This window comes from Mirounga angustirostris, unplaced genomic scaffold, assembly GCF_029215605.1.
Source record: "Mirounga angustirostris isolate CCGP_5_RB_7025 unplaced genomic scaffold, mMirAng1.0.hap1 SCAF_8, whole genome shotgun sequence".
NCBI classification, from domain to species: domain Eukaryota; kingdom Metazoa; phylum Chordata; class Mammalia; order Carnivora; family Phocidae; genus Mirounga; species Mirounga angustirostris.
In genome coordinates this window covers 39444909-39469636 of record NW_026991716.1, presented here as the reverse complement: position 1 = coordinate 39469636, position 24728 = coordinate 39444909, and the positions used below count along the sequence as shown (strand labels likewise).

The window sequence follows — 24728 nt, the reverse complement described above, 5'->3', positions numbered from 1 at the left end:
TTAATAGACAAATTAGGCCGTATCAGTAAAATAATTTTAATTTTAAAATAGTCATCGATGTGAAAACTTCCCAAAGCTGGGAGTAACAGTCTAGAGCCAAGGTTGGGAGGGGGCCAGGCCTCACCTAGAGCCCAGCTTGAGGCCCCTGAATCCCTCCCTCTCCTCCCTTCCAGAGGGAGGATGGACACAGCAGAGGCGAGCCCTGAGTGAGTCCTCTCGCCCATCCCCCAAGGGCCCCTTGAAGGCAACAGCTCGTGCAGAGGACTTGAGGGGAGGAAAGCAGGCGGAAAACAGAAATTAGAGGTTAATAATCCCAACGACGCCCCCCCGCCCCCCAGAAAACAAACAAGAAAACAATTTGGGGTATGAAAGGGAGATGGAGGATGAACACTGATGTAACAGATCCTTCAGCGCCCCAGAACAGCCCAATTTGGGCTGACCGGAAGAAGGGTCTTGAGCCCCAGCTGCAGGTTGCCTTTGGGGAGTACATATTCCAAGAAAAAAGGGAAAAACTACGAGGCAAGCTGGTGCCAGTCATAGTCAATGCAGCTAAAAGGCCCGGTGTGGCCGGCCCTGCCCCTGCCCCTGCCCCTGCCCCGCACAAGGAGCAGAGCTGAGCCGGCCTGAGGGAGGAGGGCTCCGGGGGCGGGGGGCCTCCCGCGGTCCCAGGGCAGCGGTGGCAGGAAGGCAAGCGGGGGCCCTAGTTGAGCAGGTTGCCCTGCTCCTGGGCCTGGGTCAGGCTGTCCTTGCGGTGCAGGTGGTGCACCCCCATCCTCTTGGGGCTGCGCTGGGGGCGGCTGGAGCTGGGGAGTGCCCAGGCCCTGCCCTCGGCGTGGGAAGCGACAGGCCCCTCCTCTGTGCCGTTATCACCGGGCAGCAGACTCCGGCGTTCTTCCTCAGGGCTGACGGGCAGGTTCAGCTCTTCCTCCTCCTCCCTGGGAGGGCCACAGTCAGCTTCCGTGGGCAGCAAAAGCCCACTCTCACCAGGTGGGGAAGAAGGTGCCAGAACCTCCTCATCTCTGTCAGTGGGGCTCAGAGCAAAATGGCGCTGCAGGTCAGGGAGTGCATCGCGTCCAAAGGCTGTGCGCTGGGTCACAGCGGCCGGGGGCGGGGTGCGGTCCACAAAGGCCCGCTGCCAGCTGGCGAGCAGGTCCTCCTCCGAGCCGGCAGAGCTGGCTGGGGCGCTGCGTGCCGGGGGGACAGGGCTGGGCTCGTGGCGGGGCGAGGCCTGGGCCGAGGCGGGGCTGCTGGGCACTGGGCTGGGGCGGGCCCGTTCCACGCCCTCCTCCACCAGGCTCAAGGAAATGGCCTGGCGGGTAGCGTAAGTGCAGTTGGGCAGGGGGCTGTTGCGGGGGATTCGCACCTTATCCTCAGAGAACTCTATTACCTTGCGGCCGGGATACAGCGCGTGTGGTGGGGACGGGGTGGGGTAGGGGCTCAGCTTCTCGAAGGCTGGCAGGGGCACCTCCTCCTCTGGGGAGGCCCCAGCAGTGCCCAGAGAGCGGCATTCTCCATTGGGTTGCGGCGGGGGGCTGCCAGGGGCCGGGGGACTGGCTGGGTCACCCGGGCCACCCCCACTCATGTCCACGTGCACAAAGACATCCTCAGCCAAGGGGCGCCCGGCACTGCCCGACTGCGCCGAATTGAGCAGCAGAGACTCCGGCTTCTCTAACACTCGGGCAATGACCGACGTGGGCACCACGGCCCCCGGGGCCAGGCTAGGGGCGGGGCCCGGGCCGGCAGCTTCTTGACCACTGTGCAGGTGTTTCCGGACCATGTCCTGGAGCTCACAGGGCAGCTGGGGCAAAAGAGCGGGAGAAGGGAAGAGAGACATGAAGGCTCCCAGCCTCAGAGCAGAAACAATGGCCCCCGCACCCGCCCGGGCAGCACCACGCGGGTCTCCCACCAGGCCGGGGGACAGCCTCATTTCACAGACCCTCTGACGCTCGGCAGGGGCGAACCGACTTGAAGAGTCTGAGCAACATACCCAGCATCGGGTCCCAGAGCCCTTAGGGCTCTCAAACGCCCCCTCAAATGCCCCCTCCCCCCACCTCAGCTGCGGCTTCGGCCCAAACCAGACGGAAGTCTGAGGGCGGGTACGGCCAGCAGCCTCGGGCCCAGAGTTTGCCTCCTGGGGGAAGGCGGTCAGTTGGGCCTAATCCCCTCTCGATAGGCTTACAGCTGATGGCCACCCCCACCTTCCGGCACGGGACCCCGAAATGGGGCGCCTCCCTGTCTCTGTTCCAGAAATACCGCCCTAGCGATGGCCCCGACAGCGCACGCACACCGACCAGCGGCAGAGCTGACTGACTTGAGAGGAGACATGCAGGCGAGGGGAAGGCAAAGCAGAAAGGGGGAGTGGAGGCAGGGCAGAGTGAGGTATCAAACCCCGAGCGAGAGGAGTCCTAAGGGGACGCCGTTGGGCTCACATCGGCGAGCTTGTGGCTGCGGAAGTGGGACTTGTTGCACTGGAGGAGCTGCACAGCCAGGTTGCAGTCCAGCCGGTACCGCTCCTGCAGACACAGGCGGGGGTCACTGGGCAGCCGCGCTCCAGGCAGCGGGGCTGCGCCGGGCCGAGGCAGCCGCAGGCGGGAGGGGCCCCGTGGCGCACGTACGTTGAGTTCCTCCAGCTTGTTGATGGTGTTCTTGGCGTCCAGCAGCTTATTGGTCAGCTCCACGATCTCCCAGTCCAGCGTCTTCCTATCCATCTCAGCCTTCTTGATCTGAGGCACAAAACTCACGTGAGCCTCGCCCCGCCCCCGCCGGCCTTCCTCCCCTTCGCCTCCTCCCAGCCCAGAGACACAGGAAGCCACAGGTGCCGGGGCAGCCAAGGCGGACGGAATAGACAGACGATGGACAGACAGAAGGAGACCAGCCACCTCTCCTGTTCTCCGGGCTGGCTGTGGGGTGGGGGCTTTCTGAACAAGACCTGCTGCCACCGGGGCCCCAGACAGAGGCTGTACGAGAGCCGTCCATCAAGGGGCTCTACACAGCAGGTCAGGCAGCCTGAACTGAGAAGCAGTAAGTGTGCAAACCCAGGGGCCAAAGCCTACGCGTGGAGCGCTTTCCAGGCTCAGGCTAGGAAGAGGGAGGAGGGATGGGGCTGGGTGGCAGCTGGGGGCGCCTGTGAGATTATCTAGTTGAGCCAGGAGGGAGCAGCGGGCTCAGCAGCAGCCCTCTGATCTTCAGTTCAGGGACTGGCGCCCCTTCACCCCGCTCCCCGCCGCCCCCCCCGCCCCCGGCCAAATGGCTTGGGCTTGTTGCCACCACAGCCGAGAAGCCGTGAGTGTTCAGTGGTGACATCAACCAGAACCTCTGCCCGAGCCAAGAGCCGGCTCCGCAGCTGTCCCCCAGGAGGGAGGCACTGTACCGAGCGGGCCTCACGTAAGGAGGAGGAAAGCAGGGGGCAGAGGCAAAGGGCCGGGGCCCCAGCAACCCCAGATCTCAGCTGAGGAGGAGGCCAGGGCAAGGGAGGAAACACACAAACTCAGACGCAACTGCAAAGATCCAGTTGTGGCTAAGAGAGGCCTGCCAGGAGAGGGCGGCGGCGGCGGCGGCAGCGTGAGGGGAAGACGGGAGAGAAGAGAAACAGTGTGAGCACTAACACAGTCCCGACTCGCACAGCACACACTGCGGTCCCCTGCCCGCCACTGTCCCGCCCCCGTCCCAAGCCCCAGGGCACAGTGGCACTCCCCAGGCAAGTCCCAGCCCCCTGCTATGCTGTGAGCACAGTGCCAGCCAAAGTGCCCCCATGCCCCACCCCCCGGCCCGGAGAGATTACCAGCGTGTGCAGCTTGTCCTCCAGCTCCTGGTTGGTCCTCTGAGAAGCCGTGTAGCTGTTCTGAAGCCTGTGGAGGAACACAAGGCCGACCCCTGGGTCAAGATCTGCTCCTCAGGCCCTCCTCAGCCCCTCCCTGATATGGGATGTGGGGGAGGTCATTCTCCTCCCAGGGCTTCGGTTTCCCCATCAGAATCAGATGATCTCTGAGGCCTCATCCCGCTAACCTCCAATGAATAGGGCAGGCGGGGTGTGTGTGTGTGTGTGTGTGCGCGCGCGTGTGTATGCGTGCATGGATGCCTGGCCCCTCGTTCCCACACCTGCGGAACTTGTCCTTAAACTTGTCCAGCTCCTCGCGGCTCTGGCCCAGCTCCAGCTCCAAGCAGTCCTGCCCGATCTCCAGCTCACGCTCCAGGGCCTCGGTGCGCCTGGTGGCCGAGGCCAGGCGCCGACGGAGCTCCTCATTCTCCTGCTGCAAGAGCCTGGCGGGGGGAGGGGTCAAGGACAGAGGGGCATCCACGTTAAGATGGGCCAGCCCTGGAACCCCAGGCTGGGCTCAAGAAGCTTGAAGGAGTAGGTATGACATGAGCAAAGGCAGCGCGGGGCGGGGCAAGGGACTCCCTGAGAAGGAGTCTGAGTCTGGGGCAGCATACTCCATATGCCTGCTGGCCCTGGGAACACAGCCCGGCTTGGGGGCAGTGCGGGGGCCACTGAGAATGAGAAGACAGAACTGGCGTGGGGGGTAAGACTCCCCCATCTGTCTCTGGTTACAGCCTAAGCCAGCCGGCCACCACACCCTCCAGCTCCAGTTACCCCACCGCGCAATCAGGCTGCTCCATGATTAGTCTCTTAGAAACCCAGCCCGGCACTGACCTCCTTTCCAAAGGCCTGACGGGGCTGACAGAAAGGGCTGCAGGGAGGCAGCTGGTACAGGAGGACCAGGAGCTGGGGAAGGGCTCCTTGGCAAGAGCAGGCCCCTCCGAGCACCCACCTCCTCGGTTCCAGGTTCTCTTGGAGCCCATGGAACAAAAACTCTTTCCAGAAGGAACATCCACATCGAGCCTCCTCCCAGAGTCCCTAAATACCCCACCCAACCTTTACTTCTACCTAATCCAATGAAAAGCCCCGGCGGTACCAACAGCCTTCCCTGGAGCTAAGAGGGAAGTGCTGAGGCAAGGCAGGGCAGGCTCTCGGGCAGCAGATACTCACTTCATCCTGTCCGCATCAGTCAGGGGTTCCTGGGCACAAAAGAATGGAAGCTTGAGGCTCAGCCCTAGACCACTGGCCCACACTGCTTGCCCACCCCCCAAAGAGCCCTGGAAAGGGCTATTTCTGAAGCCCAAACAATCTCACAGAAGTGGGCCCTGTTAGATGGAGGCAATCTGGACAAGCCTAGATCACTCTCTCCCATGCCAACCAGAAGGTTCGAGAACCCCTTCCAACATTCACCCTTACCCACACCACTTCCAACCCCTCTCGTAATTCTAGAGCAAGTTGCAAATGAGTCCTGGTACCCACGCTGCATTTCCCAGGGATAAAGAGAGCCTCCCAGCTGTTCCCTGGGCTCCTAGTGAGCCCTGCAGGCATGGCAGAGACCTTCCAGAGAAGTGAAGAAGCCAAGTGAGCTACAGTAGGGTTCTGAGCTCTGACAAAGCCCTCCTGGCCCCTGGAGGAAGATGGGGCAGAATCAGGTCCTTCCAGGGGCTCAGAAGGAACAAGAACATGGGTGAAAGAGCCTCTGGGGGTGCCTGGGTGGCTCAGTCGGTTAAGCGACTGCCTTCGGCTCAGGTCATGATCCTGGAGTCCCGGGATCGAGTCCCGCATCGGGCTCCCTGCTCGGCAGGGAGTCTGCTTCTCCCTCTGACCCTCCCCCCTCTCATGTGCTCTGTCTCTCATTCTCTCTCTCAAATGAATAAATAAAATCTCTTAAAAAAAAAAAAAGAAAAGAGCGAGCCTCTGGTCTAGTCCTGACTGAGAGGAGTGACATGTCTTACCCTTGTCCTGCTTGGAGCCTCCTGCCCCATTCTCCCGAAGCCCCCACGCTGGTCACAGCCCAAGAGCCAGAGCTCAGCCAGCCACAGAGCAGGGAAACGTCAAGGGGCCCACTCCAAATGGAGCCGACTGCTTCAGAATGCCGATCACAGGCCGGAAAATGAGGTGGGTGGCCCGACCCATGGGCTTCAGAGCCGAGGACCCCGGGATTTTATCCCATTCTACCACACTCTGCTTGTACTAACCTTGCTGAGCCTTAGTGTCCTCATCTACAAAACCAAGGGAATGCCCACAGGATGGCACCTAGCACAATACCTGGCCTTCTCACTGTATGTTCCCTGAACTGAAAACGGGCAAGTCCCGGCATCCCTGCCCTGAATTGGACCAGAGCGGACCATGGTACACCTGATGCTCAGCGGGTCCGGAGGCTCTCCTGAGTTCTGTAAACGTGCTCTATGCACGGCAACAGGGTGGGGACAAGCAGCCAGGTGAATTGACTGCAACACTCATGTCCTCCTGAGAGGAAACCGAATGAGGGAGGACAGCCAGTTTGGAGACTGTTTCACAGTGGCCCAAAGAAGGCCTCCTAAGAACCTAACACAGCTGCTGGCGGGGAGTGTGTCCTTCACAAATGTTAGCCAGACCAGGCAAAGCTGGAGGAAGGGCCGGACTTCCGGGGACAGCAAAGAACAGCTGGTCTGGTGGGAAGAAGCCGGAGCACCACCTCCTCCACACAGTCCCAGCCTCCCGCGTGTGAGGACCCTCAGTCTGGTGGGCTGCCTCTTGCAGGAAAAACAATACTGCCTGGGAGCATTTCCGTTGAGCCATAAAGACTCTGGGGTTCCCTGACGTGGGGACATGTGCTCACAGCCGTCCTGTAAGCCTCCACTGCCCCCACCAGCAGGGCTGCAGCTAGGAGCCCCCAAGCGTAAATCAGCAAAGCCACACTCACACCCCCACTCAGGGGCCCAGAAGTGCCCTCAGGTGGGAGACGTCAGTCAGACACCCAGCCTCAGGGGCGTGCAACTGCCAGCCAGGGTAGGAGTATAAGTCTTCTGACCTCCTGCTCCGGCCGGGATCCTGGAACCTCCAGCCGCAACTCCCGGTGCTCAGGGGGTGCCTTACGGTACGGTTTCTTAGCAGGTGCCGCACTGGTCATTCTGGGAGGTGAGGGCTCCTCAACCTGCTGTGGGGAAGCCAGGGAGGAGGAGGCTCAGAGAGTGGGCAAGAGGCCCCTGGACTGAGGGAAAAAGGCCAGTAAAAGGGACATATGTAGGAGCCACCAGGCACACAGACAGGCCTGGGCCATTGCTGGGGTCATTAGAAACCTGGACTCTGGTCTATCAGTGACCATGGGTCAGGGAAGTGCTGGAGGGGACAAGGGCCCAATGCGACCAGATGGGTGGGAAAGGCAGGGCCCACAGCTTGGGCACCAGAAGAGTGGACTACAGCCTAGGAGTGGGACAAGGTATCTAAGAGCAGCCCACTGTTCACCTCTGTGGGCTTACAAAAGTGCCTCAGAGGGAAAAATTGTTCCCTCTGCATCAGTCTCCTTAACTCTACACTGGGGATGAGGAGAGCACCAATTTCATAGACCTGTTGTGAAGATTACATAAGCCACTAACCACAGTTACCTGGTACTTAGGAGACGTTCCATATGTGTGAGCTCAGAAAAACCCCAGAAAGCAAACAAACAAAAACACCCCCAGTAACCAGAAAGTAAGGGTTTGAAGATGCTCCCCAACCCAGGCACCTTGGGGGGGGTCCTCCCAGCTTGAGAGTCCTGAAGGCCAAGCCTCTCTGGCCTCCACCACTCTCTTTTCACCAGCCCCCACCACGAGGGGCCACCTGCCTGCCCCCTGGCCCACCAGGCTCTCCGGAAGGGGGCCAAGGAGGGGTGCAGGCCCCCCAGGGACATACCGTCTGACTGTCGGCAGCTCTCTCTGTTCCGCTGTCCCACAGTTAGCCCTCGGCTCTCCGCATCCCGTGGCCCCTCCACTTCCTCTAGCCAACAGCTCCTGAAACCGGAGAAGGAAAGAAAGTGGAAACCAGGTGTCAGCTGCGGGTCTCTCAGTGCCCTCAGCCGGCCTACCCAGTCCAGGACTGGGAAGCCCCCCAGGGAGAGCCAGGCAGAAAAGCTACGGCCCAGGGAATCTGGGGAAAGCAGCGGAGGCAGGAGAGGACCAGAAGCACGGGGCTCCTTTCTCCATGAAAGCGGCGGTCACAGGCCCAGACGACACACATGCACGTCTTGTATGTGCTCATGGCCTCAGCTTACCACATGCCTGATTCTGGAATAGGTCTGGTCCTGTCCTGTCCCTATCCTACCCCACATCTGTCCTGTTCATCTCCCAGGCCTCTCAGAGTCTGGAAACTAAGAGATCTGGGGAACACGGCTTGCAGAAGAGAACACCAGGAAAAAGCCTAGTAGAGACTGAGAAGCTGCTGGGAAAAGTTCCTAGCAATGTTTCCAGAAGCCCAAAGACTACTTCCGCATGTAACGGTTTTACACAGACTTTGCAATGAAGAAGGGTAGGCACAGGAGAGAAAAATCTGAAAAAGCAGCAGTTAGAGCAATGATTGAGCAATCTCAGCGAGGGTGATTTTGGGGTCCCCCATCTCTCTCACTTGCCCCCTCCCAGATCCCTGGCCACGTGTGAAGGGCTGTCACAACAGAGGGGAGAGCTAGTGGCATCTAGTGGGGAGAGGCCAGGGGTGCTGCTGAACATCCTGCCACACACAGGACAGCGCCCCACGATGAAGAATTATCAGCACACAATGTTGACAGCACCCAGGCTGAGAAACTCTGGTGCAGAAGGCCCAAGCCTGGGGAGCTGAGACACTGGGCTCCAGGCTGTGCTGCTTCTGACACCCCGCGTGGCCCCGGCTCAGTCCCTCACTGGTCTCTCTTCCACACACAGGGGACCAGACTGAGTGACCTGTGAGGCCCCCGGCGGGTTCTGGGCCTGCCGGGCTCTGCGCCCTCCTGTAATGAGCCGGGCCGCAGCACGGGGGCAGTAACCACCACAGGGACCAGTGGAGGCAGTAACCTTAGGTGGCTTCGGGCATAAGCAATCTTCCCGCCGCTATCCTCCTAAACAGAGCTGGGGGCTGAGGGAAGCCTTGCGGGCTAAAGCATGTGTTCCTGCTGCCGGGACATGCCCTGGCCGCAACTCCTGTCACATTCCAACAGAGCCTGGGGCAGGAAGAACGGTGAAGGGGTAGGGAGGGTGGGCAAGCAGGAGTGGCCTCCCTCCTCTGTCTGGGCAGCCTGGTCTCTGGTTGGGGTTCTGGGGGGAGCTGGGGCATGGCAGCAGGCACGAGCCGCCAACCTCCACCCCTTTGATGGTGAGGCGGACATGTCCCCACAGGGCACAAGCAGTGTGCTGTGTCGAGCTGACTCCTTGCACAGGAATCCGGGCGGGCCCAAAAGGACAGCACATTCCTGGGGTGTGGGGGAGCAAACAAGTCACCCCCGCAGGTTCCCCGGGGCTACCCCTCCTGCGGGCCGCAGGGTGTGAGCTCCTATGGCCTGGGGGAGAGGCCCAGAAAGTTCCAAGCCAGCCTGCATAGCTGGGTGCTGATAGTCTGAGGGTGTTAAGTGCGGGGTACATGAGTTAGAAAAGGCGACAGCCAGAGACGTGGAATAAGAGATACAGGAAGCCAAGAACCTCTACAAAATCCGGGGCGGGGGAGCTCCAGAGTTGGGCCTGCTCCCTTTCCCATCTGTACCCCCCATCAGCTGAGCAGTCCCCTTCTCCCTGCAGGCCATGCTTCGGACCCCCTCGATTCTCAGCCTCTTTTCTTCCTTAGCCCTATTCTTGCTAATACCCACTCTGGCCTCTAGGTACCAGGACACTTGAATGGATGGCAGGCGGGCATGCAAGGAGCACACAGGCACGCTCAGGTACCTGGGGATCCTCCCTGAAGGAGAGTGGCCTTCACTCCATGCCCCGCAGCCCTAGCTCTACTTGTCACAGATCCTGCCTCACCCTGATGGCAAGTCTCTACTCCCTGGCCTCACACCACATAATCCCAGGGCTTTCCTGGCCAGATAACCTGGCTTGCTGAGGGACAGTGTGGAAGTGGCTATAGCAGGGAGATGGGGGAGTACTGCAAACACGACGCTCCGGGATGAATGGTGCCAGCAAGGGCAGGCAGTTATCTATCCTGGCCAGAGCCTACTCTTTCCATACACATCAGAGCCACAAGAAGGGAGCCACTCCCAACCGAGGAAACAGAAGGCAAGGCCCACTAGGGAAACAGTCGGCAAAAGAGCCTGCAGTGTCCCCAGCACAAGCCCAGGAGGGAGAGTCCGTCTCACTCTCACTCCCTGCCCCACATCCATAAACACCAGTACACGTTGGGGCCCTAGCTCCAACTCCTGAGATGCGCTAAGTGCCCCAGATCCAGCCCACGGGGGCGGGGGGCGGGGGGGAAGAGCAGGGAGACAATTCCAGCACTGAACAGGAATGCAATGGGCCTGACAGGCCACTGTCCTTGACTGGAAGCACAGCAAGGCAGGACAGACCCTGGAGGGAGAGCCATGCCAGGGACACTGGAGAACAAAGCGAGAAGCAGCTAGACACCAGGCCCACAGCCAGGAGAAGCTAAAAGGTGAGCTGCAAGACAGCAGAGCAGTCCCACCGGCAAGACCCAAGCACCAGGTGCGGCCTCTACTGGCCACGTCTCTTTCACCCAAAGACTCCCATGTTGCCTTGGAGTGGTTTCAGCCCAAGGAGGGCTCCCAAACCCTTGTCAAGAAGAAGTCCCCAGGGAAAGCAGCTGGCTAACTCAGAATGGGATACGGGCCAGGATAAGCAAGCAAGCGGCCTTTGGGGTCTCTTGGCCTCTGGCTGCTGAGCTGGCTCCAGGACACCTCCAAGAAAATGGTCTTTTGGAAGGTCTAAAAATTGACCAAGAAGAATCCCACTCCCACCCCTCACCCCAAACTACCTGAGCTCCAAGGAACTTGGGGCAGAGGACTCGGGATGTGGGGCTACCAGATCACCCGCTGGGTCTGCACTACGACAGCTGTGCATGGGGAGAAAGGCTGAGGCTTAGGTGAAAACCTCTGGCTGACCCAGGTCAGCAGTGCCTGAGGGAGACACGCAGAGCAGCCTGGAGAAGGAAAAGCAAAGGGAAAGGGGCTCTCCTCAAGGCCCCCGCCCCCCCCGAGCACCGCCTCCCCGTTCCTCCTCTGCATAGCATTCATTCTTCACTCACTCAAACTCCGTTCAGAGGAGAGCCTCCTCGGGCTCTGCTGGGGCGAAGAGGGGGGTGAGAGCTTCCTAATTGCCATGTTGCAATCTGCCAGTCAGTGCAGGCCGCCTGTTGCCGCCTGCCCTGTATTAAATACCTTCTCCCTGATTACAGCCCATGGGGCACGATTAGCTGCCTCCAGAGAACAAAGTCTACTTTCATTAGAAATGGGACTCAGCACGCACAGCAAACCTGCACTGTGAACCCACTGAACAGCTGAGCACAGAGTGTAGTCAGAGGCAGATATAAGGAAAAATGTGCGCCGGACGTTGACTGGGCAGAAACCTTTAATCAAAGGACAAAAAAATTTGCCAAGCATCCCTTTTACCCAGGAGATGGGACTCACACCTGCTCCCTTTTGTGGGTAAGTGCCCGGATGTGACCCGGGGCTGCCACCATGGTCAGGGCTCACCACTGCTAGAGATGGAGCAGGGTAAGGAGAAACCTTCAGAATTCAGATTTTCCCCAAACCATATATCCTCACTCCCACTCTCTGCAGACACCCACAGTAGGTGTCAGCAAGAAGGTTCAAGCCCAAGAGCTCAGGGCGCCCTCTCACTTCCTTCTGCCATCTTTTCTGTGGGTCTGCCCAGGGCAAAGTCAAAGGTTCAGGAGAAGGGAGGTCCGAGCCTCCAGCCTTGCCCCTACGGAAGGAGACAGGAGTGAAACCAAAATGGGTGTGGCTCCGTGGCTTTTCACACTTCAGTCTGCCCCCACGGAGGTCTCCAGCTGCCCAAGTCCTGCTCCACGACCTCACTCCACCCGCCCCAGTTCCCCTGCCTTACCCTAGGGAGCCCGGCTGCCTCCCCTGCTCCCCACATCACCCACACTCTGTAAGAAATTATGGCCCCAACAGTTTATCTGGGCTCAGACCATTTCCGAACCTACTGATATGCCTTTCTTCTCACAGCCTTCACCGATTCAAGCAAGTGAGGGACCATCAGGGAGGGGCCACACATCACCACAAAAATCATTAAAGCGCTTCCTAATTTACCTGAAGAAAGTCAAACAAAATCACTCAATTAGCAATCACTACCACTTTAAGAATGAAAGGAAACCGGCCCTTTTCCAGAACACTCCAGCTGTGTTTTATGCTGCCTTAATTCCCCTGTGGAACCCAGCACGACACAAATAAGTAACAAAAATAAACATAGGCCCTTCCTAAAGCCGCTCATCAATGGCTAAAATGTGAATGTCTGGTCACACAGGACCTAGTGCCTCCTCTGTGGGAATCATCCTCGGCTGTAAGCCCTGGATAGAGAGCCTGAACTCCGCGGGCCTGGAGGAAGCTGCGCCTTCGGGGGCAGGGCACGCTCCTGCCATACAAGCCTGGCTGCCTCTCAAGACTCTGAAATTCAGGGTCTGCATCCAACTGAGGCCCAAGAAACACGAACCATCACCCTGCAAGGGCCAGCCCTGTAGCCAGGCGACCCAGCAGAGGCCCTGGAGATTGCCTGCAAGGAGCCCCCCCCAACCACCATTAATACAGCCCCCCTCCCCCAGCACGGCGAGCCCACCCGACCAAAGCTGGCTGGGTTCAGCCCTCCCCCACATCGCCCCCCCCCGGGTGCCCCTCCTGCTTGCTGCCAACCCCCAGTTTCCGGCACGCAGCTGTTCCTGAGGTACATGAGCAAAGCCCTCAGCAATCCTGGGCGCGTGGCAGGCAAGCAGCCAGCAGAGCATGGGGTGGGGCCTGGGCAGGCTCTGCTCTGGGCCGATGACTAGGCTGGGAGATGCCAGGCTGTGCCCAGACCAGTCCTGCTGCCCCTCCAGCGGCCATGCCTGCCACCCCTCTGGGCAAGTACAACCTCACCCTCTTGGGCCAAGCTGCCTGCGGCCCCGACCTGGCCCCCTGCCTGCTCTAAGCGGTACCGACTGACAGGTTTTTAAAAAGTGGGTGGGAATTATTCTGCCTCAGAGTAAGCCTGAGGACTCCAAACTAGTGCTGGGGACCTTCGAGAGCTCAGCTGGCTCCCACCTGAGCAAATACCTCAAGTCTATCCAGCTGGCCTCTCACTCAAGCAAACACCTGACAGGAACAAAGGGACTGAAGACAACTATTGATGATGATCCAAGGAACCTCCACTAAATAAAGAGAGGGACAAAAGTCCCCAAGATCAACCAGCACTTGACAGTCCCCATGCCATCGCCTAAGGAAAGGCAAGGTAAGGGCCGCTGCAGGCCCCTCTTGTTTTCCTGGTCAGAGCCCAGCCACCAGGCGCCCCTCCAGCTTGCTACTCCCGACTCAGGGTCCCTACACATCCAGGCAGCCCTTACACCCTCTCACACCCCATACTAGCAGGAAGCTCCCTGCTTCTCCCTCCTGGCCCAAGGGAAACAGCCCACCCAGAGGACCTTCGGATCCCAAGTCCCCCCCCCAGCCTAGGCAGTACTGCACGGACTCCAGAGGCTGGAGCCAGAGAGGCTGTCTAAGGAGCTTCCTGCGCAGAACACCAGGGAGCCCCGAGCAATCGGCCTTCCTGCTATCCCCAGAGCCCCCTTCTCCTTTCCAACCCTGGAAGAAGGGAGTCTGGCGGGAGCTTCTCTAAGGCAGGCTGTTCACCAGTCTCCCAGTCTGAGGCCAAGGCCTCTCCCAGGCCCACTGTGCAGTCCAAAGCTAGGGCCCGCCTGCCCTGGCAGAGGTGCCCTTCCAGCTCTTCTCGGTTAAAGTCCACCTGAAGCTCCACCCATGGAAGGCAGTGGGGGGCCAAACTCCACCCACTCCACCTACCAGAGCAATGGGTGCCATGAGCTACATCTCAGGTGAGTACCTGGTTCCAGACTCTACCTTTCAGCTTCACTCTCTGCCCAGGGAGTTTCCCACAACCAGGCCACGGTTTTCCTCAATCCCCCCCACCAACCTTAAGGAGAACCTTGCAGTTGATCCTAAATGATTATCCTGGGGTGAGAATAATGGGGACACCATTCAGTCTTCCCCACTTGACAAAGGGAAGCAACTATCCAGTCAAGAAGAAAACTCCCCTCCCACTCTGGCTGCATCTGTCTCTGAGGTGTGAAACAGAGCATGGTCACTGCAAGATAAGTCTCAAATTCCATAATGCTGAGAGCAGATTGAACAGAAACTAACCAATCGTTTCAAGGGAGAGCTAGGCAGTACGGTACTGACTGAGGGGAGCTTGGGGTCGGCAGAAGCCAGCAGCAGGCTGGCAGATGGGCAGGCGTCTGTGCATAGGAAATCCCCCTCTCTCAGCCTTAGAGAAGACACATATCCCCCCCCGCACACACACACACACACACATACACCACAGCAAGGAGGCTGGGAAGATGGAGAGACAGCAGTGAGGGCAAGAGAACAGAGGAGGCATGAGGTAAGCTAAGGGGAGGAGGCAGCCAGGCTGGCTGGGGAGGGTGGGGGGGTGACAAGAGGCACTGCTGGCGGTGCCCCCAGGGCAGGTTAGCTGGCCCAGGTCAGACTCACAGGGTTAGTGTCTTCTGCCCAACCAGCCAGCTCTCCTGGTTAGCACGGTTAGCGACAGACTCATGGCAGACGCCCTCCAGGCACTCCATATAAACAGACAGCTTGGTTGAGAGCAGCCCGACTCTGGAGCTGCAAAGAGAGAGCAGAAGGAATGCCAAGCTGCAAGATGCCTGAGGGTACACACTGGGCTCTTCTGACAGGGGAAGCTCCTCCAGACTTACCACTAGACCCTCGGGGGCCTTCTCCCATCCACAGATCAGGCCAGGCGGAAGGGCAGCACGCCCCCCGCCAACCAGTGAGTCCAGCTGGCTGGCCCCAGGTGACAGGGCCCTCTGGTTGGTCAGCGCAGAGAGGGGAGCTGTGGTGGAAGGGGGCACAGCTGCCAGAGGGCCGCTCCCCTGCCTTGCCTTCTCCCTGGACACCGCTGCCAGGCCGCGCCACAGCTCCGAAAGCAGGGTTGTCAGAACAAAGCCGGCCACAGCTGCCGCGGCCACCCACCCCGGGCCTGAGCGAGCAGAGCCCACCCCGCCACCTCCCCCAGGCTCCGAGGCAAGGGGCCAGGAGAGGACTGGCGCGGGGATCAGAGGCCGCGACAAGAAGCGCATCGCAGGCACCATACAATGGGGCAGTGTGTGACCTGGCCCAGAGGTGGGCCAGCCGTGGGAAGGGGTGGCACGGTGCCACCTTTCAGTTTCTGACAGGCCAGGGGGATGGCACTTCCCAGGGAGCTGCCCCAGAGGAGCCCAGAGAGCAAGGATAAAGGCCATGCTGCAGCCAGGCTCCTCACGCACCCAGCAGTGACCATGCCACCCGCTCAGAACGAGCAGTGCCCAGAGAGGGAACAGCAGAAAACATCTCTCCCAAAGCCTCCAGAACCACCCTAGGGGAAGTGACCCCCTGTGGCTTAGAGATCTCAAGACAAATGGAGCCGCAGTGGTGGAGTCCCAGAAACCCCACAAGATGTGACCCCTGGAGCGGCAGGAGAGGAGACCTACAGCAAATATAGCAGCAAGTACTGCTTGTGCTGAGAGGGCACCATGTTGGCAAGGAAAAACCAGAAGGATTCCTCTTCTGTCTGGAAAGCCCTGTGGATGAAATGACGACTCAGGGTGGAGGGAGAACAGCGACCACCCTGGCACCACATGGGGGCCTGGTCCACCTCCCAAACCTAGGTTTATCATTCCCAACTGCCTAATCCCAGGGTTCCCCGTAGTACTCTGACAACAGCCCCAGAGCCCAAAAGGCCAAGGCCTGACCCCAGAGGGGGAGATGACCACCGAGAAGAGAGAACAACTCTTCCTATAGGCTCTGACCTCTTCCCTAGACTGCTAAGAATTCATGGCCATTGACAGGCTCCCTTTAGAATCCTCGCCCCCAAATAAAACCGAAAAACACCAGCCAGGTCTGGTTTGCTTTCAAAACACAGAGCAGCAAGTAACCTAGGTAAATCCAGGCGGATTTCAGAAACCAGGGACTGTCTGTGCGCTGAAGCAGAGGTTGAGAAATCAGGTGAGTTTATTCTCTTCCCAGCCGCAGAGCCCAGAAGCGCAGCGGGGAGAAACGCCTATGAGGTGGAAGGGGTGGTGCCCACGCCATGTTGAGAACCATCCCAATTCCCACTCAGGGAACTCCTGCCAGACGACTTCATCGCAGCATAAAAAACCACCCCTCAGAGATAACCAGCAGGCCTGGTATGGCGAGAACCCTAGTAAAGATTCTCCGTCCCTCCCAAGGACCCAGCCCCAGAGGAAGCCCCTGAGCTGGGAAGGAGGCCCCCAAAGGGGCTGCCTGACCCCAGGGAAAGTGTTAGGTGAAGAGAGCAAGCTGAAGAACAGCATGGACTACAACTGAGTTGTGTTTTTAGCACAAGAGATACATGAGGAATGTCTAGAAGCACACAAAAGTGATTAGAAGGAAACAGGATAGTTCCCTGTCTCTAGGAAAGGGGCTTAGACTGGAGCAGTGGGGGAAGAAAGGAGGGGGGGGTCTTTTCACTTTTTCTTTTGCGTATGTTTCTGTATGGCTGGTATTTTATGCAAGGACACATATTATGCTTATGATGAAAACAGCATTCCTGGACAAACGGACAAAACCCCTCCGTGTGCACTGTGCTTTACCATCCTGGAAGCACTTGCCTTCCATTGTATGTCCTTTGATTCTTGTGGCCCAGTGAGGCCCACAGAACAGGTGGAGTTCTCCCATTCTGAAGGGACAGAGAAGACCAGTGGCTTGCCCAAGACCACAGACAGAACTGGGATAGAACTCTGTTTCCAATCCCAGGGCAGAGCATGGAAAGCAGCCTCCTCTAGGGAGCCACAGGAAAGCCCTGACGATTCTGCCCTGATGTAAAGGCCCTCCAAGGCTTCTGAGACTGAAGTCCGCGCAGGCTTACCTGGGAAGGTGCAGAGACCTGTTCAGTACCCCAAATGATAAACCCAGCGTTCTATGCTACTGTTAGCTGAGTGAGGCGCACGGCGAGGCCAGCACAGTCTAGACTGACTTCCCGGCCCCGCCCTCAGGGAGATCCCCCCACAGTTCACTGGGAAAGCAGAGCTCTTCACAAATGGGGGGCCGTGTCCTTTCCAGCTTCTAAAGGTCACCTCGCAGACAGCTGGCACTTACGAGATAGTAACTAACGAGAGGTCCCACTCTCACACTCACGGCCAGTGCAGGAGACTCAGCCCCTCTGAAGCCTAAATGTACACAGCCCAACCCCGTCCTGCTGGCCTCACCCCATCTCTCAAATCGGCTGAACATACGAAGCAGCTAACCAGCCCTGCCAAGACGCCATTGGCAAAGATATGCCACACTGCTCCGTGCACTCCCACACTGAGGGGCAAGGGGTAGAGCCCAGGGAAAACCCCATCATGTCACTTTCAGCTACTTGTCTCGTCCTTTTGACTCGTGTAAGCATTAACAACGTTGTCGTGGGTCCTGGCTGTGAGCGGGGAGCGCACCCAGACAATGAGCAATATGGCCAGAAAAGCAAGCAGGTTATGGGGCACTCACAGGAACTTAATGAGTAACAAAGAGGATACCAGCAGTCAGACTTGTTGGAAGATGGTGGTTAGCAAGAAAATATACCGGTGTGTGCTTCACCTCTGCTTTTAACCTCTACTGCTGGCGTAGGGATGTGTTCCTAGAACATAAGAAGGCTAAAAAGGGAAACAGCTGAAGCCAAGCACCTGGAAGATCACTGAACCACATTAACTCAACTCTAGACAATAACTAGTAATGCTATTGCTAATTCTCTCACCTTTTGTTTACGCAGGACCTTGCTTCCTAAGAGTTCAGAGGATAGGTCCGACCTGCTTTCGTTTCAAGAAGGAAGGACCGGTTTGGGCCACACAGTAACCAGGACTGCTCAGCACCTACCACGGAGGGCCTCTAAGAAGCTTCCCGAGTTAAAAGATCTTGCCCCGAGTGGGAGAGAGACAGGTTAACAGCCACTTGCAAATACAGTTTGGTACATGCTTTGAGAGCCCAGAGGAGAGGCAGCTGGCTGGGGCAGGGGTTCAAGGACCAGACGAGAAGGCTGCCCTCCAAAAAACTCAAACCTATCTTCCTCATCTGGACTATAAACTCAAACTGGAACACACCTGGCATTATACAATTAAGAGGTCTAGACTTCTGGAGACACATTCCTCGGGTGTTTGTTGGGAACTGGTGCCCTAAGAACTACCCCCATAAACTACACTAAAAACAAAAAGGCAAAGAAGGGACAGTGAACTCCCAGCTACCAGCCCTATTTCTGGGGAGCATCTGAGTTAAGCCCTGTTCCGTGACACAAGATCAAAACCCTAAGAAAACTAGGGCCAAGAAGTCCAGCTTCCTGAATGCCTAGATGTGTTCTATCAGCTTCACCCAATATTTCTCAATCCATAAAACACCAGGGAACATGAATCCTTAAACACCCCATCCAGTCATCCACAGCCTGAACTACATTACAAATCTACCACTTACCTACCCCCACCTATAGCCACCAAGGTCACCGCCAACCTCACGTAAAGGGGATCCATCAAAGGAGTCATTACAACACAAAAGATGGGGAGAAATATCAACTATTTTGCACAGGCTACTCATTGACGATGTCCCTAGTCTCAGCTTTTATATTGCTTCATTATAAAGAGACTCTTCCAATTTTACTCCCACCTCAAAAAGGCTCCTGGCTACCTGGCAGAGATCAAAAGGCTTATTCTAGCTTGAATAAAACAAAGCCTTTTTCTTATTCATTGTGTTTTCCAGAATGGCACTCATTTACTAAGCAAATATTAACTGAGTATCCTTCACATGACAGGTGGCCTGCTACACACCATGAACTCATTATCTCTAATGCTCGATACTCCTACAAAAAAGATAATGTCACCCTCATTGTACAGGCGACAAGACCAAAAGTCCTACTAGCTAAGCAATTTGTCCAGAGTCACACAGCTGGTAAGTCGCAGAATCAAGATTCAACCAGGTCAGCCTTGCTCCAAAATCAGACTCTATCACCCCGCTCACCCCACTCCCTACTCCCCATCCGCCCCCCACCTCATCCCATGGTCAGGGAGGGTCTCTCCTCTACAGAGGGTCAGCTCAGTGAAAGAGGCCAGCAAGTAAACAGAGAAATCACCATAAAACATTGTAAATGCCAGAACTGAGGCTGCTCATTGGAAGACAATTCTCACAGCAGCTCGTAAGTCAGACTGAAATGGGGAGAGATTCCCCACCACATTTCATGCATTCTATATGCCCCACCGCATCATAAAGTGCCTATTCAGTGCCTTGCACTATCCTAAAGGGTAGAATACAATAATGATTAAGACATGGTCCCTGTTATCAGTGCACTTACAGTCACGGGAAAGTCAGACAAGTAAATAGACAATTACAACGCAGCCTAAGTCTTAACACAGAAGCACAGAGGAAAGGCACAAAAGGAGTGGGGACCCCAAATTAAGAGACATTTAAGCTGAGACCAAAGGACAAAGAGGTTGGGGGGGGCTCCTGAGTGGCTCAGTCGGTAGAGCATGCGACTCTTGATCTTGGGGTTGTAGTTCGAGCCCCACACTGGGTGTAGAGACTACTTAAAAATAAAATCTCTAAAATAAATAAATAAAGGACAAAGAGGTAGGTAAAGGGTGGAGGGGGCAGCGCATTCCAAACAGCAGGGCTGGCAAGTGCAAAGGCCCAGAAGCTACAGAGAATAAGCTCACAGAGCTGTTAATCTGTGGGGCACCTGGGTGGCTCAGTTGGTTGGGCAGCTGCCTCCGGCTGCCGGAGGTCCTGGGATCAAGCCCCACTTTGGGCTCCCTGCTCAGCAGGGGAGTCTACTTCTCCCTCTCCTTCTGACCCTTCCCCCGCTTGTGCTCTCTCTCTCTCTCTCTCTCACTCTATGTCAAATAAATAAAATCTTAAAAAAAAAAAAGAAGAGGCTGAATCCAGGTGAGAGACGAAGGCCGGGTTTACCCAGAGGTCCCTGGCTCTCAGAATATGGCGCTGAGGAAAAGGTGAAGGGATTAGATGCAAAGATTACACTTGAATAAGGTGTGTTAAGAGAAGAAATGGACTTTGTGAGGGCGCCTGGGTGGCTCAGTTGGTTAAGCGACTGCCTTCGGCTCAGGTCATGATCCTGGAGTCCCGGGATCGAGTCCCGCATCGGGCTCCCTGCTCGGCAGGGAGTCTGCTTCTCCCTCTCCCACTCCCCGTTTGTGTTCCCTCTCTCGCTGTGTCTTTCTCTGTCAAATAAATAAATAAATCTTAAAAAAAAAAAAAAAAAAAAGAGAAGAAATGGACTTTGTGAACAACAAAACCAGAACAGTAAAGGCAGAGAACCAGATCCAAATCTATCAGCCTCAGCCTGCAGTTCAATCATCTGCTAAAAGGAGACCTGAATCCAGAAAGTCTAAGGACTTCTACCAAAACACAAAGGTGTACTTTATGGAGATGACACGTTTCAGCATGCTGACTGCAGCACAAATCGAGATAAAGTACATTATCCTGACAACATATGGCTCCTCAGTTAATGGCGGAGGGGAACAGACACTGACAGATACTAACTTTCAAAATCTCACATGCCACAAGTAGAAAAAGGTCATTCAAGGGCTGGCTCGGAATTCCCAGAAAGAGTCCTAAGTCCTGAGCCCCCTATTCCTCCGAAATCTGCTCAGACATCAGGCCCGTGCCTACTCTGATGGCAAGGTAGAGAGTCATTTACTAAAGAAAAAGATGGGCCCTGAGGGCGTGTTAAATAGACAGGACGTGACTCAGAAGGAGGGGAAGAGTGATTCTTAAGTGCAGGGCAAAGGAAAGCCAGTCAATCAAACCATGGGCACACCTCTGCCCCAAGCCTGCATGTGGGCCTCCGGCTTGGCTAAAGAGAAAGAGACTGGCAAGCGCCGAGCCACGACCTTCCTTGATAGACCACAGGAGCTTCCACAGGAGCTTCCGCAGAAGCACATCTGTCTTCCACTTTCCCCTCAAGCTGGAGGGCCGGCACTGCTTAAAATGCCACCTATTGTGGGTTTTTTGTGTAGTTTGCCACCTGCTATTTTTAAAACAAAGATGACATCCAGATTGTCTAAGAATTTAACACTATGGCTACTTCAGCTGTTCCTGTCAGTAATCAAAGTCAGAAATGAGCCTTTTATTTATATCTACATTAATACACACACACACCCTTAATGTATGCTAAGGGTGGATCTTCATGTCAGTCCACTCACCCAACCCAGGTCCAAGGTTTTCCAAAGGGCAGTCACCAAGCTGAATCATGAAGAGAGAGTCCAGATTTGGCTAACAGGGCAGTGGGCTCCCTCCCACAGTCCCTGCACCAGTTTTTATATCTGAGAAGGAGAGAGCTGTGATGAAGAGCTCAGCTTCTAAAACAGTTTTTAAATAAATCAAAAAAGTTTACTACAATCTAACCATCATGACAAACAAGAGATACAAATTGCCACTAGGCATATTCAATAAAGAGTTAATTTCATACCAAATCAAAAAAAAAAGGAAGCTCAATTGCTGAAGCCAGATAGTCTGAGTTCAAATCTCAGCTCTGCCCCTTACTAGCTGGGTGACCTTGAACAAATTAACCACTCTGTACCTCTATTTACTCATCTATAAAATGGGGACAATGGAAGTATTTGCTTGTAGGGTTGTTATAAAAATGAAATTGGGGCGCCTGGGTGGCTCAGTTGTTAAGCGTTTGCCTTCAGCTCAGGTCATGATCCCAGGGTCCTGGGATCGAGCCCCGCATTGGTCTCCCTGCTCGGCAGGAAGCCTGCTTCTCCCTCTCCCACTCCCCCTGCTTGTGTTCCTGCTCTCGCTATCTCTCTGTCAAATAAATAAATGAAATCTTTTTAAAAATTTAAATTAGTTAATACATTTAAAGCACTTACAACAGTGCCAGACACAGAATGTGCTCAATAAGCACTACTATTGTTATAGCTCAACTACAAAGATAACTCTAAAACCTCACAACTTCAAACAGGAAATCATGGGCATTTTAACATCAGTTTAAACAGTTTAACGAAGATGTTCTCACTACATGCAAAATCTATACTATTCAAAAGCTGCGCCTATCTCTCTAACATCAAGACAGAAGCTCAAACCAGTACAGGGCCTCCACAGAGAGACACCAGGTTCAGTCATGAAGAAGTCGGTGCTGAGATCTGACCAGCACAGTAACACCAATTATGTATGGAGTGTCAGTCACTGTTCTAAATACATCAATGTATTAATTTATTTAACCCTCACAACAACCTTATGAGATGGGTACTCTTACCATCTCCGTTTGAGTGATGAGAAAGCTGAGGCAAAGAGAGCTATACAATTTCTAAAGGTCACAGAGCTACAAATAGCAAAGCCAGAATTTGAACTAGGAATTCTGGCTCCAGAATCAGCGCTCTTAACCCCTATGTGTGCTCCCCACACTGCCCTTGCTGATCACAACTCTAAGGAGGCATCCACAAATTGTCCTCAGGAAGAGAAAGCTCCCAACCTTCTAGAGTCATAACTAAATAACATCAGTTTTTCTGATACCTGAAGGTATTGAAGCTGGCCTAGTAACAGTGATTTGGGTTGGTCTATAACAAGCCTTTGGGGAGGGGCGCAGTCAGGGAGCAGGAGATGGTTGTGAGGAGTCCTAGATCAAACTAGACCTCCCAATCCAATCATGGAGTAGAGGCCAGTCATGAAACAAGCTTCTGTAAAAAGCCTGCCCCCAAATCTGGCTTGCGCATAACCACAGGGCATCAAAGGCAGTGAGGACCGTATGCGCTGCACTTTGTGGCTCCAAACCCCTTTCCTTTTCTCTAACCCCAAATCCACTATCTCTTAAGCCATGCCGAGTTTGGTTAGTGAAACTGAGTATTATTATTATTTTTTATAAAGATTTTTTTTTTTTTTTTTTGAGACAGAGAGAATGAGAGAGAGAGAGAGCACATGAGAGGGGGGAGGGTCAGAGGCAGAAGCAGGCTCCCTGCCGAGCAGGGAGCCCGATGTGGGACTCGATCCCGGGACTCCAGGATCATGACCTGAGCCGAAGGCAGTCGCTTAACCAACTGAGCCACCCAGGCGCCCTATTATTATTTTTTAATGTGGTTGGACGGGGAGGGCGCCTGGGTGGCTCAGATGGTTAAGCGTCTGCCTTCGGCTCAGGTCATGATCCTGGAGTCCCTGGATCGAGTCCCGCATCGGGCTCCCTGCTCAGAGGGGAGCCTGCTTCTCCCTCTGCCTTTCTCTCTCGCTCTGTCTCTCATGAATAAAAAAAAAAAAAAAAAAAAAAAAATGTGGTTGGACGGCGAGAATACAAAGGAAGAGAAGAAAGCTATTAGAAAAGGTGTACCACCCTGTCCTCCCATCACCACACTGATCCAGACTGTAAAGCAGTTCTCAAATATCAGGGATCTCAGAGACAGAGAGTGATACAATAAATATTCTCAGAGCCTTACACCAGTCAAGTCAACCCCTTACCATAAACTGATCTGGGTTTCTTCTCCCTAACCTCAACCTGCTTTTCCTCCTCCACTGACCCCACCTACCCACCAAATCCACAACCCCAAAGAAACACTAATGAGCCTTTCTTACCAAAAGAAAGCTCAAAAGAAGGAGACCTGCTGCAAGAGTGAATTCAGGAGTTGGGGACAGAATGCAGACTTTTTCTCATGACTCCCCCCATCTGTCACCCACAAATCTCTACTTCAGGTAGGATGCCAAACTGAAGATGTGATGGGGAGACCAAAAAAGATACAGTGAGCATGTAGGAAACTGCTTGTGACAGGGATGTGTTAAAGCACTTCCAGCCTCATCTCTAGGCCCTTGGCTGTGTTCACTTTTACAGGTGACGGCACACAAGGCTCAATGCTACACCCAATTCTCAAAAAGCTGTGTGCAATCTGAACAGAACACTAACTTACAGACCACAGGCAAAGGGCAACAGCTATAGAAGAGAGCCCTTTTCAGATTAAATGTTTCTCGGTATCACTCTGAGCCCATGCATCCTGCTTGCAGGGAGCATGCCAGCCTGTCATTGGAGGCCACCTTACCCGCTCTGGGGTTGAGCTCGGGCAAGTCGCTACCTCTTCTTTCCAAGCAGGTACTGTGATTTCTTCCAGTCCCTGGGGCCCCTGAGTCTTCAGCTGAAATTGGGGCAGATGCTATAGGAACTCTGGAAAGGCTGATCTAAGTCTGCAGAAGGGTCATCTGACGCTTTAGTTTCCTCCATACCAAACCTGCCCAGCATCCTCCAGGTCTCTCCGCCCCCCTCCCCACTATCCTCCTCCATGGGAAAGACCTCTTTCCTACCGGCCTAGTACAGTCGGGGCTCGGCCACAAGCTCCAGGCTTCTTTACTCTCGGTTTAGAAATTCCTCTCCAATTTGTGACTGCTTTTCCAGGGCCTGCAAACCTACTTGTGCTCCCCCCGCCATGGACCCCTCCCCCAGGGCCGCCGCTGGATCCTAGGCCCCCTCCCCTCCGCCCCATCTCCCTCTTTTTTTCCCCCACCTCCAACCTTCCAACATCCCATTTCTTCTTCTTAACCCCGGAGCTAGTCCCTCCTCCGCCCCTACTCCGCGAAAGTGTCCCCACGATCCCCCCCAACTCTAGCCTCCCGGCCGACTACTCCAATCCCACAACAAACTTTCTGCCGCTGCCCGCTGCCTTCACGCCGCCATCTTGCCGCGGGGCAGGCCGGGTAGTGGCCACGGCCGCGGGAATCCCCACGCACCGGGCGCCGCGCGTCATCGGGGGCGTGGCTAGGGGCGTGGTTTCGGGTTGGGGA

At 55.7% G+C, this 24728-nt stretch overlaps 1 protein-coding gene across 21 annotated transcripts; it reads right to left on the bottom strand.

The window, feature by feature from the left end:
* Positions 1-17: 17 nt before the first annotated feature.
* Positions 18-24669, bottom strand: TJAP1 (tight junction associated protein 1). 21 transcript variants are annotated; one of them, XM_045866921.3, is made up of 12 exons: positions 24588-24620; positions 23993-24085; positions 14472-14600; positions 7691-7788; positions 6831-6956; positions 4988-5016; positions 4099-4260; positions 3782-3848; positions 3499-3528; positions 2616-2723; positions 2430-2513; positions 18-1798 (listed from the first exon to the last, which is right to left on the bottom strand). In XM_045866921.3, exons 5-12 carry the CDS (start codon positions 6927-6929, stop codon positions 701-703), a joined length of 1677 nt encoding a protein of 558 aa, XP_045722877.1. In that variant the 5' UTR covers positions 6930-6956; positions 7691-7788; positions 14472-14600; positions 23993-24085; positions 24588-24620; the 3' UTR covers positions 18-700. The 21 variants fall into 21 exon arrangements, with proteins under 21 accessions (XP_045722877.1, XP_064453703.1, XP_064453697.1 ...); XM_064597633.1 differs by lacking the exon at positions 23993-24085 and adding an exon at positions 14693-14829; XM_064597627.1 differs by lacking the exons at positions 4988-5016; positions 6831-6956; positions 14472-14600; positions 24588-24620 and adding exons at positions 14693-14829; positions 15467-15556; positions 21173-21292; positions 24252-24404.
* Positions 24670-24728: the final 59 nt, after the last annotated feature.